The sequence below is a fragment of the Apis laboriosa genome, unplaced genomic scaffold, assembly GCF_014066325.1.
Source record: "Apis laboriosa isolate Shangri-la unplaced genomic scaffold, ASM1406632v1 scaffold53_cov140, whole genome shotgun sequence".
Taxonomy (NCBI): domain Eukaryota; kingdom Metazoa; phylum Arthropoda; class Insecta; order Hymenoptera; family Apidae; genus Apis; species Apis laboriosa.
The window spans coordinates 317,530-336,003 of NW_025223656.1; the positions used below are offsets into that span (position 1 = coordinate 317,530).

Sequence of the window (18,474 nt, forward strand, 5' to 3'; positions counted from 1 at the left end):
ATATAATAAATAAATAATAAATAAATAAATCAAATATAACCTCAAAGAAATTAAACTTATTCAACCGAAATATTTGTGTTACGATACATTATTAATAATATTTTATTCATTATGAAATTAAATTAAATTATTGTAATTATTTAAATTAAAATATACTTTTCAACACAATTCATGCACTATTATCATTTTCATAGAAATGAAAAAATGTAAATTAACAATTATGTTGGAAAAATTCAAACAAAATAATCAATGCACCATCTAACAGCGATAAAGGGAACTAATCATGAAGCAAAATAGTGGAGAAATATAAATATTTCTGGTTTTGAGAAAAATTTCTTAAATATTATTTAAATTAAATTAAATTATTAAAATTTATTTATATATTTTTTAAATATTTATATTTGTAATACAATTTATTATTTTTTCTATATGATTATTATTTGAAAACATAGTGCATAAAATCCCTATATAGTTATGTATCTATTTTATATTTTATCCGTGATTTTATTTTATGATTCTTATAGATGTCAGTATAATCGTTTAATGAAAGGAAGCTTCATATGTAAAAACGTAATTTCGTTTGTGTAAAGCGTTGCTCAAGTCTTTTTAAATTTAATTTCTTTTGTGTATAAGTATTTCTAATAGCAGATAAAAAAATGTTAAATTCTTCGATAAATGAACGTGAAGATCAGTATCAAAAATTAATAGATTTTACAAAGGAAATTGATCAAGAAATTATTAAAATTACCTCTGCTTTGAATTGGACAATAGAAAGTATAAAACTTGATGTAAGTATGTTGCTATCTTATAAATGAATGTTCTTATAAGTAAGTAAATACAAAGATTATATTATGATTTATATTTTTATAATTTATAGGATGATAATAAACTGATTTGTCCATATGATTCATCTCATCAAATTAGTAAAAAAAATCTACATCAACATTTGGAACGTTGTCAATGGAAACAAGAAGGTTATAATGAATTTGATATACCATTGCCTGAATCAAGTTTATCCTTAAATTCATATTCATCAATAAAATTAGGTATATGTTAATTTTTTTACTAAAAAATTTTTAATTTACTAAAAATTTTTACTAAAAATAATTTACTAATCATAAATTAAAAATCAATATTTAAAAAATATTAATATTAATATATATATTAATAATATATGTATTAATAATTAAAAATCAATTCTCAATAATTTAATATTTCTAAAATTTTCTTTTGTCATAGATTCACAGACACAAAACAAAATTTTACGGGAAGCAAAAGAAAAAGATCCAACTATGAAAATTGGTTAGTATAATGCATGTAAAATTTTAAAATATTAAAATTTTTACAAGATTTAAATTGCTCCCTTTTTTACAGCAAATTATGAATGTTCTACTTGGCACAAGCGCTATATATCCTTTTTTATATCTTTTTATATATATATATATATATTCACATTATATTTAAATAATATTTACTTTATGTTTTCTTATTTAATTTGTCTTTAAAGTCTATAGTTTCTTTCAAAATATGAATTCTTAACACTGATAATAGGTTTGGGTGAGCGATTAATTCCAAGAACGTCCAATAGAATCTTCACAGATTTTACTTGTGATGAAAGGAAAATTTTATATGACTACGTTGTGGCAAATACAATTAAGCCAGACATTGGTCATGATATTACAGACATTCAGAAACAGTAAGTTTGTATAACAAAGTTTATTTCTTCAAATTTTATGCATACATTTTATAAAACTTGAATATTATTTTAGAAAAAGTGAAGATAAAGAAGATGAAGAAGATAAGAAATTATCCTTTCTAGAAGTGCTTATACAAGAACGTAATTTAAAAAGACGAAGAGCTAAACATAGAGGTGTACATACAAATAAAAAATCTCATACAGAAATTTTGAGAGAAGTTATACATCAACAAATGCAGTTATATGTCGATTATATAACAGATGCACATACAAATAATCATACTACGGAAACCGTAACTAGTACTGAAATTCAAAGTTCTGATAACAATCATGTTAATATGCAAAATTCAGCATTAATTGATGAATTTTCTGAGAAATACCATGATGTTTTTACAAAAGATCTAAAAGATCATCATGGAAATTCTAACTCTCGAGATGATAAAAACGATAGATATTTCGAAAAATCACGTATTTCTCATACAAAAAATTCAAAAGAAACAGAAATGTATTCACGAACTAGTGAATTATATAAGACACAAAAATCTTATAAACGTAAGAGATCACATTCGAGAGAACGTGATTATGATAAAAAAAATAAATATGTATCTACACGAACACATTATAAGAAAAACAATATGAAATCTCATAAAAGTGAAAAATCGTTTGATATCAATGGCCATTCTAAACGGAATACCGATCGTCGAGGAAATCGAGAAAAATTAAATTATAATTATTAAATTTGTATAGTTATTAAAATTAAAGAATTTTATATAAGTAAGACTATCACTATATTTTCCCTTTCTATAAAATAAACACAAAAGAGAACTTTATTAAATTATGATTAATAACTATTAATTTAATAACTTGAATAATTATTAACGTTTAATGATGAAATTCTAATATGTATCTAATTTATTTTATTTATATCTTGTATATCTTGTATATATATATATATATATATATATATATATATATCTTATATATATCTTGAATTTAATATTTGAATTTTATAAATTTTAACTTCTATTTCTAACATAACGCTTCTGTAAGAATTTATATATATTTACATAGGATAACATATTACCATATATATAGATACAGTTGTTTTGTTACATGCAATGTTCTATCAGAAGACAGAATAAAGTAACAGAATAATATTCAATGTTTTTTGTTATAGACGCATTCTTAACTTTTTAGTGGTGATTGGAATTAAAATTAAGTTTCAATACAATATATATTGAAATTCAATTCAAATATAATATAATATAATATAATAAAATATTTCGTGATTCTAATATAATACATTATAAAATCAAGAATATAATATTTACATTTTTTTATATTAAAAATTAAATATTGTAGTTTTGTGAAAAAGAAACGACGAAGATATATTCAATTAAGATCTTTCATATACGATTATACGTTAAAAGTAAATAAGAAGAGCATATAATAAAACAAGACATAGAGAGAATAGAAATAGAATAAAATTATTGAAATCAACGCTATCTTTAAAGTATCGCAAATGAAATTCATAAAAAGCAAATAATTGTTAGAATTGACAATTAATGTCATCTCTTGAATATCAAATACATTTCTTTAAAGACAAGATAAAGTAGAAATAGAATTACAATTATTATCATCTCTCGAATATCAAAAATATTATTTCCAGAATTATATAAAAGATGATACATCAATGTTTTTACTCTCTTTTGCCTCTGAAAAATGTTTCTGGTTCTCAAAAGATGGCATTAATGGTCAATTTTTACTTTATGTCTAGCCTATTTACTTTTTTGTTTATATCTTTTTTTGCAAACCACGAATTTAATTAATTTTATGTTCTTTTTTATTATTGATCAATTTTATTGCTTTTTTTATCTAATATAATAATTGAAAATCTTAACGGAATTTATTCTATTCAGTGTTTATATATCTTAAATATATTCATATGTATTCATATGTATTCATATTTTTTCATATTTCTTTTTGTATATATAATTTTATATATTGTATATATAATTTTTTCTAAAAATAGAATATTTTTACTTTTTATCAAATTTTTATAAAATCATAAATATTTTCTTATGTATTGTATGTATTATGTATATATAGTAGTATATAAATATTTATATATTAACAATATATATAAAAAAATAAATAAATTCAACATTAACAATTTTATATTCAAATCCATTTGTATAAAAGAATGTCATAAATTGATATTATTTTCATTATAAATGAAAAACATAAGGGTAATTTTTAATTCATGAATAATTTTAATTCATATATAAGTTTATCTATTTTATATATAACAATCAAAAATCTAAGAATACAATACATATAAACGTATATTATTAAAAAATATATTAAAAAAATTATTTTTAAAATCTATAGTTTATCTTTAACTTATGTAATTAAATTGAATATAATTTTTGCATCATCGTAGAGGGCATACCAAACGCTTTGATTTTTTATGCGATTGGTATTTCAGAACATAGAAAGTCCCATTAAATTTTATTCTGTATCTCATCTGTGGATCTATCATATACATACAAGTACGTATCTAGGCATCATATTATACTATATTTTGTTTAAAAATATTATCTAGTTTTTTTTTTCACTTATAATTAGTATATCTATATATCTATATATCTATATATCTATCTATCTATATATATATATGTGTTCAAATTTGCGCGTGCGCAAGTATATTTGATGAAACAATGGAAAAATACGAAGTTTTAAAACAAGTGGGCGAGGGATCTTTTGGACAAGTATACAAAGCAAAAAAACGATCCGATGGTGAAATTGTAGCTTTCAAAGTAATCCGGAAGGTAAAATGATAAAAATTCGCAATTAAGCTTTTGATTTCTTAATTTTATAACTATATACATATATTTTCATGACTTGTCATTAGTAGTAAATGTTATAACAAACAAAATTATTTAGCGTGGTAGATCATTTAAGGAATTGAAAAGCTTGCGTCAAGAATGTGAAATTCAACGACGTCTTCATCATCCAAATATTGTTCAAATGCTTGATTCATTTGAAACAGAAAATGAGGTATTAAAATAGTTCTTGAGAATCATTTATATTTATGCATTTATGCATTTTCTTTCGGGTACTAATCTTTTCTGCAGATAGTTGTTGTGACTGAATATGCAGACAAGGAATTGTATGAGATATTAGGTAAAGCAGGTCGTTTATCTGAACAAAGGGCACAAGTAATAGCTTGTGATCTTGTATCTGCACTTTATTATTTGCATTCCAACAGAGTATTGCACAGGTTCGATATTTCATATATTACAATATTTCTTAATATTAACATTATTTTTGCTTTAGGGATCTTAAACCACAAAATGTACTTCTTGAAAGCAATGGAGTGGCAAAATTATGTGATTTTGGATTTGCTCGCAGTATGAGTACAGGCACACATGTATTAACTTCTATAAAAGGAACGCCATTATATATGGCTCCAGAACTTATAGAAGAACGCCCTTATGATTATAATGCAGATTTGTGGTGTGTTAATTTTTAAACAATTAAATTTAAAAATATTTAGTAAAGTAAAGTTTAATTAAAGTTTAGTATATATGCAAAGCACTTTGATTCCAGGTCTTTGGGTTGCATTGTATATGAATTAGTGGTAGGATCTCCACCTTTTCAAACAACTTCTATCCTTCATTTAATCAGGTTAATAAGATTTGAAGCAATTAAGTGGCCAGATTATATTTCACAAAATTGCAAACAATTTTTACAGGTTATAACATATTCATATATTTTGAAGTTTTCAAATAAAAAGATTTTTTTTTATTAAAAATTTTTATCAATGAAAATTTGATTAGTAGGGATTATTACAAAAGGATCCTTCGCAAAGGTTAACTTGGCCAGCTCTTTTAGATCATCCTTTTGTCAAAAATAGACTAGTAATAGTTGGTGAAATTGGACCCACACCGTTTACTACACCTCTATCTGCAAGTCAAGCTAGAGAAAAACAGTTGCAATTACAAAATTTGACGGTGCAACCTACTGATCATCAGTCAAAGTATACATATGTATATATTACAGTTAAAATTCAAATTCTATCAAAAAAATTCAATTTTTTCTATTCAATACTAAATTCTAAATTTCAAATTTCAAATTTTTTCTATTTTTAATATTTATTTTGATTATTAGTTAATTTAAAAATTGACTCCATGTCATTAAACTTTATTTTTATAATTAACTATACTATTACTAATAGAAAATCTTAAATAAAATCAATTTTTTCTCGTTAGATCCAGTATAAATAGATTTTAATTGTAACATAGTGTATATAATTTTATATCTTTTATATATAATTTAACATTAAAATTTTATTAAAAAAAAGACATATATAATAATTTAAAAATTTATATTTAAAAAATAATTAATAAATAAGAATTTCAATATAACATAGATTTTTAGAGAAGGCAATTAAAAAGTTACAAGAACATGAAAGAACAATCGAAGAACGCCGGCAAAAAACATTTACGTCATATCCGCGTTATCCAATACCACACGGATATTGCCAGTATGATACGAATCAATGTTACACTTTACGACATAGCGAACCAAGTGGAACGGATTCTAGCACCAGTGTCGATGTACTGTTAGGAAATCTTAGCTTAAGAGCATCCTTGAAAAGCGACTTACTCTCAGCAGATCATGCGTTATGTCAAAGTGATTGTCCAAACACTAATGACTCGACAAATAAACAAGACGGTTTAACATTTGAACAAATGTTAAATATTAAATTACCGGTTTATCTAAGCGAACGAAATCCGAATGAATATCTAGAAGAAGAAAAATTACAAAAGAAGATCGAAATGAAAAATATCGATGAAAGTAAATTTTGTCTTATGCAACAGATCATTTCTCGAGACATCGATCACAATGAGAAAGATCGTGAAAATAACGAATACGCATATAATCAAAAATTACGTTCCCGACGAGACGATACAGCCAATGCTGGGCTATCGTGTGGCAACAGAATACCAGATTGGAATCCAAAAGCTGTCGACAGACCGATCGAAAACGAAGAATGGATAGCATTTTTGCAACGATCCATGGAAGAAATCATGGATGGCGAAGTAGGATCGTTGCTTCAGCAAAATTGCGTGTCAGTATTCGTATCGCCACTGAGAAATCCTGCAGCCGGTTGTCGAGTCATCGAATACGTTGCTTGCCTTTTGTCTCTACCATACGTTGTGTCTGTGACAAAAGATTCTCTCGAGAAGATCACCCAAGTATATTTGGACGTTCGAGTAGTGCCGAATCTCGTTTACTCTTTGAAACTTTTAATGTCGAAACGTTCCGAGTCCGAAGGAGACAAAAAATCTGAGCCGACAAATGCAATCACGCGATCAGCATCTGCTCTATCCGCCGACGAACTACAAACCTTAGAATACATGATGCTTGTACTTTGCAGATTGGTTTACAATAGACAACAATTTCTTACCCAATTCTGTGATGCCGTTTATATCGTAAACGGAGTGACGTTGCTACAACAATTATTGAGTTTAGAAAAAAGAAAGGCACGTGTAGTCGTAGATCTCGTTGCAATTTTAAGTAATATATTGCGTTCTCAACCGGAAAATGCTCATCTCGTTGAAAAAGTTGTATTGCATTCACATTTATCGGGTAAGTTTGCCGACAGGAAATTGTATTTTTTTTTTTTTTCTTTTTGTTTCTTTTTGTTGTTTTGTTTTTCTTTTATCAGTAACACGAATGTCGGTCAATTATTATATTGAGAAAATATTTTTTTCATAAAAAGGAAACTCGGTAGAACAGCTTGGTAAACTGCTCACGCATCGACAAGCAATACTCAGAATGAGAACTTGTCACCTGATTAGACTATTGGGTAGATTTTCTTGTAGAGCTTTACAACAAATCTGGTGTAAATCTCTAAAGAATTTAGTAGAAAATTTAATCATGGACAACGATCAAGCTGTAAGGCTTGTAAGTAATTAAAAAAAAAAAAAAAAACTTAGGTCAGTGATTTAACTAAACTGATTGAAATATTACATACAGGATATATATATATACTTTCAGGCCGCAGAAGACGCAGTCAACGAATTAAAGGAATTGATATACTACAATCAAGAAAATCCTGTTACTTGATGCATTTTCGTTTTTTCTTCAAACATTTTAACATTTCATTTTTTGTATCTGACAACAAAACATATGAATATTAACTTTTTTTTTTACCAAACTAAACAATATTTTGTTGTTATTTTTATTATTTAACAAAGAAATCGAATTTTTTTTTTTTTAAATTCTAGTAAAATTCAATTACAATTTCTTACTAAGTATCCACTCAATAGATATATCATCCATCGAATTGTTATCCGCAGTTCCATTCATCTCTCGTTTGCCACATTCTTCCTTGTACATTTCTCGTAATTTCAACGTGTCTTTCTCACTGAGTTCTTTTCGTTGGCCAAGTTTCACGTTTTTCTTCTATACAATTTATATGAACGAATAAAAAACATTATAACGAGACGAAAGAAACGCAAACAATTTACGTCGATTTACTTACTTTCGGTGTGATGGTCGGTTCGCCATTTTTTGAGAACGCGTAAGAGCTGTAGTGCATTATGCTATCGTAATCGTAACCGATTCCATAATCTGTTACGGTGCGATTGTCATATTTGTTAAAATTGTGTTCTCTTCCTGAATAATCATCGGCGACAACGATATCAATCAATATCGAATCATTCCAATCGTAATCCAAATATAATCGAGTGTTTACCTGGCTTTATATTTTCCCAATTGATCGTCACCCATTCGTCACGATCCGCGGCACTTTGTTGATGATAAAAACCCAATGCGTGCATCAGCTCGTGTATAATTACACCATGTTGCACGCATCCCGGATTCTGCAAATTCACCACTTGACCGTGATCGTGTCTACCTACCAGGGACCAACATCCCGACGATTTCGCTTCTATAGTGATATAATCATTGTCAGATTTTTTGTAAGGACGAAAACGTATGCACGTGTTCTGGTGGTAATCTTCTATAGCATCTTTGATCACCTCTATGTCTTCTTCGTCTAATCAAATGCGATTTCGTATTATTCCTTTATTAATTTTATTGAAGATATCTTATTAATACAAGATAAATTACCAAAATCTTCTTCCTTTATGTAATAGGGTACAACACCGCCTGGCCAACGGAACGCGGTTTTTATCAGACCATTCTTTATTTCATCTTCCTCCGTGATCATTATGTCTCCTTCGTACAAACCGCTTAGCTCCCAAACATTCTGCTTGTCCGTTTTTTTCCACGATTTTATGCGATTAGCTGTCAAAAATTAATGGACGAATATCGGTGATCATAGTTCGATTGATTTCCTCTTGGGCTCACGAAAGTTATTTGAAAGTATTTTTACAGCAAAAAATTCATTTGTATCAAAAATTTGTACGGAATAATAAAATTAACACGGAGAAATTTTTTCGAGAGGATGAAATTAATCCTCCGGATACTTTCATATTTTGGATACAAGTTTTGAATGCAATTTTATTCTTGTTTCTTTAAAATGATATTTTGATAAAAATATTTAAAAAAAAAAAAAAATTTACTTTCATGAGCCATTGTACGTATCTGCCCTACCGATAGTTTCGTGCTCGTGAGTTTCTGCGAATGTCCCTTGAAATTTCGGTGTTGGTGGAATGATTTTTTGCCCAAAATCGATTTCGATTAGACTGATCGAATTGATACCGAGACTCGTGGTTACGACAATTAATATAATTACTATTTTATTATATTTAAGGCAATACATCTTTCCACGATAAACGACAAGCTTGATTATTTAATCCTTACTAGATGCAACCAAAACAGGTACTATGATATAAAACGCACAAGTGCACATATTTATATACATCATAACATAACTATAGTTATACGTATAGATAAGCAAATAGAAAATATTCCATCCTCGTTTCGTTTATTTCATTATCAAGCCTGTTAAAAAGCTCGTTACGTATTTGTTAAAACTTGGTCGTAACCGATATGTATAATCATTTCCGTTGTTTAATCACGATTCAATCGAATATCTTTTCATCATTCGAATTTGATATCTCTGAGGAATCTGTTATATTAAAATTTCCTCTTAAATATTATATTTTTCGAACGAATATAGAAGGAAGTTATAAGGAAGGAAGAACGTTGTAGAAGGAGCGAAGAAATTTGTCAAGAAATATTTTATTATTTATATTTTAATATCTAGTCATCTTTGAGATAAGTAACAAAGATATGCATGTGTGATGAGAATCAATTTCAAGATAACGATTGCAAAGTAAATCTTTTGAAAATAACAATTCGAAATTAGTTAAATTTATTATTATCGGGTTTATGAAAGTTTATCATATACCAGGAATAATAAAAATTCATAGCGAAACACAATATACTTCCGTTCTCTTTAAGGCTTTTACATTCTCTTCTAAAATAATATATATATCAATGCAAATTAAATGATAACGAGACCGCAAAGAGAATACTAATTTATTATCTAAATGGTTATTTTGTCTACTGATTGGCCAATAATAACTCGTTGAGTTAAAACCGAAACGAAAGTCTTTGCAAAGAAAAATGTAATCTAAAATTAGCTCAAGAGTCTCCAGTTGAATGTCCCCACATTTTTGGGATACCCTATACAATTAGTTCGTTAAAGGGAGTAAAGAGAACGATACGCATAATTGCAACGTCAACGTCTATAAATACGTTCACATTGATTTCTCCACTGTTCAAACAAGATTTGACTCTTTCTTGAAAAAGAAAGTAAAGAGTGAAATTTGTGCCTTTGCGAATTTTGTTACATTGCACGTGTTTTTTAATTTTTTAAAAAGTAGGAAAGAAAAATAATACGAAGAATTATTAAAAATCCAATTATCAATCCGATTATTATTTTGATATTATTATACATATAAAATAGTTATATGTAGGTCAAAATGATTCGGTAGTCATCTGTGTGTAATTCGGAATCACTTTAGATCTTTATCTTCTTTCCTGCTGTCCAATTGTACCTTTCTTAATTTTCGACCAACATAACCTCAAATTTTATTTAGGTTTTTCATATCGATCAAAAGCATGGAAACAGTTCGGGATTTGAATTTCTAATCATTCTGTTTAATCATTTTGCAATAGTTCAATCACTTTTTTAATTTTTTGAAACGGAAATTGCTCGAAGAAACGGAATATCTGATGCTTTTTTTTCAAAGATAATCATGGGTAAACTCGTAATCGCGCTTGAAAATCTTTTCAAAGAGCGATCGAAGCAAGGTCAATGACCAGCCTGTTCCAGATTCGAGTAGGAGCTCCACATAGCCTAAATTCTAACCGGATTTCTTGGAACCGCAAGCAAGCAGAATGCTTCTTTCGCGTCTGTTACGAAAAATATACGCCTTTTTCAAGCACCAATGGCCAATGATCAAATTTTTCAAATATTCGCATGTCTATCTTATTTAAAATCCAACACTTTTATCATAATTACTCATCCATTAAATCCATTTAATATCTTACTTATAAATTCTTCGTATCTATCTATACATTGTACGTGTATAACATCTACGATTAAAAAATAATCGTAACATCGAGATTTCGTAACAAGAGGATCATAAGATCCTCTCTGCGTTAAAAGAAAAATTATCATCGAAAAGTGGATAATTATTTGATTTAAATTAGATATTAGAAAAAAACGTTAGAAATAAATATTTAATAATAATAATATATTGCAAAAGTATACGTCTCTTTTGCACGTATTCTCGTGGACTACACTATGTCGATTCTTCGTGAACCAGTGACCCACTGGAACCCACTAGGATCCACTGGGAAGTATCGGCGGGAATGTCCTGTCGCGTCAGAAACGTATTTCGGTAGTAGCGTACACTCACCACAAAAAACCATACTTTTTCGTGAAGTTCACTGACCTCGTCCAGCCTCTTCGAATTCCATCTCCTTTTCTCTCCCTCTTTTATCCCTCTCTTTCCATTTACGTATCGCTTGCACGATACTTGCACGATTTATCTTCACCTCTTTCTCGCATTTCTTTTTTTTTTTTCTTTTTCTTTTTTTGATATCGGTAACGAATTTACGCGATATGAAATGGAAATAAGGAAAGAAAAAAAAAAAAAAAAAAGAAATGGCGATGCACGTTGATCGATACGTGTAAGCACGTGGACATTGGGCCGTTATCTAGCGGACCACGCACAACAATGTCCTCCTGTTTCCCGAGCCATAAATTCCTATCTGCTTACCACGTTTTCCTTTCTATTCCTCTTTGCATTTTTTTTCCTTCTCTACCTCTTTAAACTGGATTTCCTCTCTTTTCTCATTCCCTCCCCCCTTCTTTTCTTTTCTCTCCTCGAGATGCATCCTTTTTTCGTTTTTTTTTTTTTTTTTTTTTTCCTTCCTTTTTTCCTTTTCCTTTTCCTTTTCCTCCACTCGGCGAAGGGAATTTTCCAAACGTTCGCCTCTTTTCGCATTATCCTTTCCTATCTTTTCCTTGGACCGTCGCCTCTTGATCCCCTCCATTTTCCACGCTCCTTCTCCCCACCCTTCGACACCCGTTCAGGTAATACAAGTATTTCCGAGCTCTCGACTCGGTCATACACCTGTGAGAGTGAAAGTGTCCTCCATCCCCACTAAGAAGCTTTGTACCGTATAGCCATGCTTACGAAGCAGCAGCTTCGACACTAGAAGAGACACCAGAGGTGACACCGCTACCACCATTATCACCACCACTGCCAATTGCTACCGCTATCGTCATCGTTCAGAATATATAGGTATATTTTCTTATCGTGAATTCGAAAACCATTTTTGAATCTTTTAATTTTCATTCATTCCATTTCTCATTATTATTTATTATTTATTACACATCCATGTTAAATCGACACGATTTTTTTTTTTTCAACTTAAGTCTCTGTAATTTAATTACTCGTACAAAGAAATTGTCGAATGGTGCAAAATATTTCTTTAAAACGATTATTTTGCCAAGTAAGAAACTTTCAAACTTTTTAAATATATAAGAATAATATTAATCTTTTTATAACGTGTTGCGAAGTATGAACGTACTTGTTGAGAATAATATCGAAACGGTACGCGTATTATACCATTATATCTCATGGTGCTTACTTTTTTCTTTTTCTTTTTATATATATATATATATATATATATGTATATATATACACATTGAATATTTTCGATGTGAAAGTATAAAAGAGAAAGAATGAAACAAAGGAAGGAAATTTACGCGCCAAGTATAGAAACTGGAGGGTCTAAAGGGAATTAAAGAGAAAGTAAGACGGCAAAGGCAGCGGGTACGTTCTGCCTGTTAGAAATATTCTTATAACGTATAACGTGTAAAGCCACGATGAGGTTAAAAGACATTAAAATGCTTTCATCGATGTATTACCTCCTCGTATCCGATGTATTACATCTCGAGGAGAAATTTCGAAAGGCGTGTTCCATAATTTTTTTTTTCTTTCTTTCTTTCTTTCTTTCTTTCTTTCTTTCTTTCCTTCTTTTTTTTCTTTTTTTTTTTTTTTTTCACCGTACTTCTCTACTCGCCAGTTCGGTTGCCAGTCAAAATAATACAGACAGTTTTACAAGGTATAGACGGTGCGGTAGTTTGCGATCGAACTGAAGTAATAAACCCAGAAACGGCATTCGGGGCCAATACACCTACCTTCTTTTATAGGGCAACGAACTCGGTACTCTTGTATAGTATCACGACCGTAGAGTGTCGCTCGCACCAAGGTTTATTCGCATACATTACGCTCCGAGAGAGAGACGACGGTATACGTATGTATATATGCGTATATCGATGAATTAATTGGTAATTCAAATGGGAGGACCGTTTTAGAGAGATTGTTCAATAGAATTATATATATATCGTACGTGAGGCGTAGATACGACGCAAATAATATACGTATAAAATATCTCTAAATTATTCTTCGATCATGGTCCAAGAGTTTTTTTTAATCGATGAATAATAATATATGCGAGCTCACGTACGTACCATCCTCTCGTAATCATCATCAAATTCATTAAACTTTCTGAAATGCTTCGATATGTTTTTACGTAATAGCACGAGCAATAAACTGTTTCTCGATTATCTCCTTTCGCCGGGAATATTTCGTTTTCGGTTCATCGGCCTGCCCTGCATCGGGACAGTACAGTACAGATGTAAAATGGCATGTCTGCGAAGTACGAAAGTCGTGAAAATAGCGTATTAACGAAATTAGCATAAAAGGAGAAAGTCGCGGTCGTCGGCCGCACTTGGCCACGTTTGGTGGTTCGACCGTCGAATCTGCGAATTCCCGTGTGAGAACGGCTCTCACAACGGAAAGATCGAGATACTAAAGTGACCAATAGGGCAATTCAAGTGAACAGATATTGTATCCTTATATCCGTGTACAAACGAGAGAAAGAGAGAATAAATAAAATATTATATTATATATATATATGTATTTGTTCAAACATACAAGCGTGTATAAGATACAAGCAATAATAGAGAGCGTGAAAAAATTGTCGAAATGCGATAATTTATGAGAGATTCTTGATTTTTCACGCAATCTTATCGCGATTCGAATCGGTGATCGACTTCTTTGAAATCTATAACATTTGTCCTAATCATATTTTATCGGGGAATTTTAAGGCTTTAAATTTAATATCTCCCGTCGAATCCGATGGTATATAAATTAACTAAAAATGAAAGGTAAAAGTTGTTGGCAAGTCTCGATACTTGGTGCTACGATGTGACTCGCACACTCGGGTGAACAAACTTGAGAAATTTATCGAGGAGAAACGATGATCTCTCGCGAGCAAAGAAAAGGACCCTAACCTTGATAACTGGATCCAGCCAATGACCCCAGTCGATCGTTGCCCTGGTTCTACCTGCTTACCACAAGAATTAGAGGAAAGAGATAAATAGTCTAGTATCTATCCGCGCCAATCTTGCGTCATTAACCTTTCTTTCAAAATTTCACCATTTCCAATTACGATATCCGTATAAAAAAATTGTAATCTTATCGTTTATCGAGAAGAGATAGGCAAAAACTGTTGAAGATAGAATACGAAGTAAAAACGCGTGGAAAAATGGTGAAAAGAGAAAGAGACGAAAGGATGGAAAGGAAAGAAGATAGGCGATCAAATCGACGAATTAAAGAAAGCAGTAAGAATGAAAATACGGGATACATCGAATGGGTGAACGAATGGGCGATGACGAGAGGAAGAAAATCGCGAAGAAAAATTGTACTGCTTGTCCATGAGAAGTCGACGACGATCGGTATATAAAGTTCATTGCATCTTGTAAGAAAAAAATCTAATGTCATCGGCCGGTGAACGGTTCGGTGTTTTACAAACCGATAGTCCTTGAGGAAAAATTCATTTTATCGAACTCGGAGTAGTCGACCTTAGGTTGAACGAAAAAAAATCTATCGCAATGGCGAATTCGATTCGAGCAACTCGCTTACTACCGGCTCACTTTTTAGAAAAAGACAAACGAATCGTCTTTCTCTTCTTATCGGAAGAAAGATTTTGTCCACTTTTCTCGAAAATAAAAAAAAAAGAGATACGAATATAACGAGTTAAGCTGTAAGTAAGAATCAAGGACGCATGGATCGAATCCATCACAAATGACCTTCTCAGTCATTGACCGTCCTAGGGGATACAACAGAAATTAAATTCCATCCAATAGTGACTTTTACTCACTTAGCGTACTTAATAACAACTCGACGAAGCAGTATCCCTACGCAGAGGTGAACATCCTGAACGATACGTATTATATATTATATTATATTATTACAAATGTACAATTTTTTGGAAAAATATTTTTTCAAAAATATTTCAAATATTTATGTTCTTTTTTTAATCTTCCTTCTAATCTTCCTATTGTTTTCTTTTATTCTTCTCTTCCTCCTTCTTTAAATTCTTTTTTGATTTCTTCTTCTTCTCTTTATACTTGCTTCTTTGATATTCTTCTTCTTCTTCTTCTTTAACTTCTTTTTGAGTCTTTAACTTCTCTTAATTTCTTTTTCTTTTCCTTATACTTTCTTCTTTCATCTTCTTTGACTTATTCTTTTTTTTCCTCTCTTTCTATCTTCTTCTTTCATTTCTTCTTCTCCTACTTTTATTCTTTTTGACTTTTTTTTCTTTTTCTATCGTTCTTCGACTTTTTCCTTCTTCCGTCTTCTTTGACATTCTCTTTCCTTCTTCTTGTTCACTTTCTATCATTTTCTTTGATTTCTTTATCTTCTTTTATTGTTTTCTTTAACTTCTTCTTCTTTATCTTTTATCTTCTTCTTCTTCTTCTCTTTGTATCTCCTTCTTTTTTTCTCTTTCTATCTTTTTCTGTTTATCTTTTATCTTCTGTTATTCTTTTATCTTTTCCTTCTCATTCTATCTTCACGTCCGCTTTCGCCTTCCCCTTCTCTTTTTTTCTGCTCAATCTATATTCTACATTCGCCTTCGCCTTCCCCTTCTACCTTCTTCTTCTCATTCTATATTCTACATTCACCTTTCCCTTCTACCTTCTTCTTCTTATTCTATATTCGCCTTCGCCTTCTTTCTTTTTTTTCTCATTCTATATTCTACATTCGCTTTTGCCTTCCCCTTCTACCTTCTTCTTCTCACTCTATATTCTACATTCGTCTTTGCCTTCCTCCTTTTTCTTTTCATTCTATATTCTACATTCGCCTTCACCTCACCTTTTTACCTTCTTCTTTTCATTCTATATTGTACATTTATCTTCCCCTTCTATCTTTTTCTCATTCTATATTCTATATTCGCCTTCGTCTCATCCTTTTACCTTTTTCTTTTCTATATTCTACATTCGCCTTCACCTTCCCCTTCTACTTTCTTCTTTTCATTCTATATTCTACATTTGCCTTCACCTTCCCCTTCTATTTTCTTCTTTTCATTCTATATTCTACATTTGCCTTCACCCCTTCTATTTTCTTCTTTTCATTCCATATTCTACATTTGCCTTCACCTTCTCCTTCCATTTTCTTCTTTTCATTCTATATTCTACATTTGCCTTCATCTCCCCCTTCTATTTTCTTCTTTTCATTCTATATTCTACATTCGCCTTCGCCTCACCTTTTTATCTTCTTCTTTTCATTCTATATTCTACATTTGCCTTCACCTCCCCCTTCTATTTTCTTCTTTTCATTCCATATTCTACATTTGCCTTCACCTTCCCCTTCCATTTTCTTCTTTTCATTCTATATTCTACATTTGCCTTCATCTCCCCCTTCTATTTTCTTCTTTTCATTCTATATTCTACATTTGCTTTCGCCTTCGCCTTCGCCTTCGCCTTCGCCTTCGCCTTCGCCTTCGCCTTCGCCTTCGCCTTCGCTTTTTATCTTTCATCTTTTATTCCTTATTTTTTCGAAAAGAAAAAGAAAAATTGGAAAAGAAAAAGTTAAAATATTCAAGACAATTATTCATTTTTTTATATTCAAATCCCTTTTCATATTCGTTCTGGTCTTCAAGCTTTCCGAGTATTACATTTATTTAATAGCCTTTTCATCAGTTATCCTATATAGACAAATTTATCTCGTTTCGTCAACATTTTCTCTGATGGAATGATTTATCATCTTGCAGCAACTGATTACCGTAAAAACGAGTTGAATGTAAGCTTTCATTAGATCGAGAAGTAATATTGCACCTATGCAGTTCTTGCTGATTACGAGGAAAAAGGAGATGCTATGTTAGCAATTGTCATAATACGTCATAATTATCATCATTTTCTAGAAATAAAGAAGCAAAAGCTTCCTTTTTATTCATTGTTATTCAAATTCACGTAGACTATACTAGCATCTCTTAAGGATATAGAAAAATTATACTTATATTACATTCTGTATATAATTAAAGTTGTATTTTTTTTTTTTTTTTTTTTTGGATATTTCTCCTTTTACTTGTCTATTTTTGTCACTAAGATTTGAGCAAGATAAAAATATTTACTACTGGAAGTTCCATAAATATTGCCATCATTTGTGTGTGTGTGTGTGTATTAATAGCATAGTTTAAAAGTGTAACGACTTGTGTCGAAACTATTTGTGGTCATTTGATGCAAAACGAAACATTTAGAATCCGAACGGACAATAGTGGTTGTTTCACAATTGTAAAATAGTCGATCAACGATTTGATAGTCAAAATTTACCAGACCTGACTCGAATATATAATGAGAAGGCAAGGAATCGTATATCATTTGCATCACGTTAAAGAAACTATATTATTCTTCAGACTCGATAGTCACTCGATCGTTGTTGTCCCGATTGAACTTTTTTTTCCCCTCTATCGTTTAATATCCATCGATTTTTCATAGATAATCGTGTATTTCTCGGTAAGTAAACGTTTAATACTCAAAAATTGAAGAAATTGAGAAACTGGATAAAACTATTGCTTACAATTCATTGTTAAATATACGACGAAAATATTTATTATTTATTTATATATATATTTATTATTATATATTATTTATTTTTTATTTATTATTCAAATCACTTAACAGTATTATAATTACGTATACTTGTATATCCTTTCCTTATTTATTTAATTAAAAAATATTTTTTTCATTCCTTGTTACAGGTAAGATAGAGATTATCGTCCTAGAAGATATATCTAAAATATTTATTATTTATTTATATATATATTTATTATTATATATTATTTATTTTTTATTTATTATTCAAATCACTTAACAGTATTATAATTACGTATACTTGTATATCCTTTCCTTATTTATTTAATCAAAA

At 29.9% G+C, this 18,474-nt stretch overlaps 3 protein-coding genes across 8 annotated transcripts in view; 2 read left to right on the forward strand and 1 right to left on the reverse strand.

The window, feature by feature from the left end:
- The first annotated feature begins 568 nt into the window (after nt 1-568).
- LOC122717582 (U11/U12 small nuclear ribonucleoprotein 48 kDa protein-like) lies at nt 569-2,474 on the forward strand. Its single transcript, XM_043941802.1, has 5 exons — nt 569-788; nt 878-1,046; nt 1,240-1,302; nt 1,552-1,696; nt 1,770-2,474. The coding sequence occupies exons 1-5, from the start codon at nt 657-659 to the stop codon at nt 2,431-2,433; spliced, it is 1,173 nt and encodes a 390-aa protein (XP_043797737.1). The 5' UTR covers nt 569-656; the 3' UTR covers nt 2,434-2,474.
- Nucleotides 2,475-4,175: 1,701 nt separating this feature from the next.
- LOC122717619 (serine/threonine-protein kinase fused) lies at nt 4,176-7,935 on the forward strand. 6 transcript variants are annotated; one of them, XM_043941853.1, is made up of 10 exons: nt 4,206-4,248; nt 4,401-4,527; nt 4,643-4,756; nt 4,834-4,979; nt 5,036-5,215; nt 5,309-5,453; nt 5,542-5,738; nt 6,132-7,354; nt 7,488-7,672; nt 7,766-7,935. In XM_043941853.1, exons 2-10 carry the CDS (start codon nt 4,417-4,419, stop codon nt 7,832-7,834), a joined length of 2,370 nt encoding a protein of 789 aa, XP_043797788.1. In that variant the 5' UTR covers nt 4,206-4,248; nt 4,401-4,416; the 3' UTR covers nt 7,835-7,935. The 6 variants fall into 6 exon arrangements, with proteins under 6 accessions (XP_043797792.1, XP_043797788.1, XP_043797789.1 ...); XM_043941854.1 differs by having other exon boundaries at nt 4,216-4,248; nt 4,325-4,527; nt 7,488-7,704; XM_043941852.1 differs by having other exon boundaries at nt 4,217-4,248; nt 4,325-4,527.
- A 25-nt stretch (nt 7,936-7,960) lies between these two features.
- The window catches only part of LOC122717567 (cytochrome P450 18a1), a 19,561-nt gene continuing 9,047 nt past the window's right edge, over nt 7,961-18,474 (reverse strand). Inside the window, exons 6-9 of the mRNA XM_043941785.1 lie at nt 8,843-9,019; nt 8,466-8,768; nt 8,253-8,386; nt 7,961-8,173 (exon numbers count right to left, since the gene is read on the reverse strand). Of these exons, the coding sequence (XP_043797720.1) occupies nt 8,006-8,173; nt 8,253-8,386; nt 8,466-8,768; nt 8,843-9,019 (782 nt within the window). The 3' untranslated portion in view covers nt 7,961-8,005. The remainder of the gene's footprint in view (nt 8,174-8,252; nt 8,387-8,465; nt 8,769-8,842; nt 9,020-18,474) is intronic.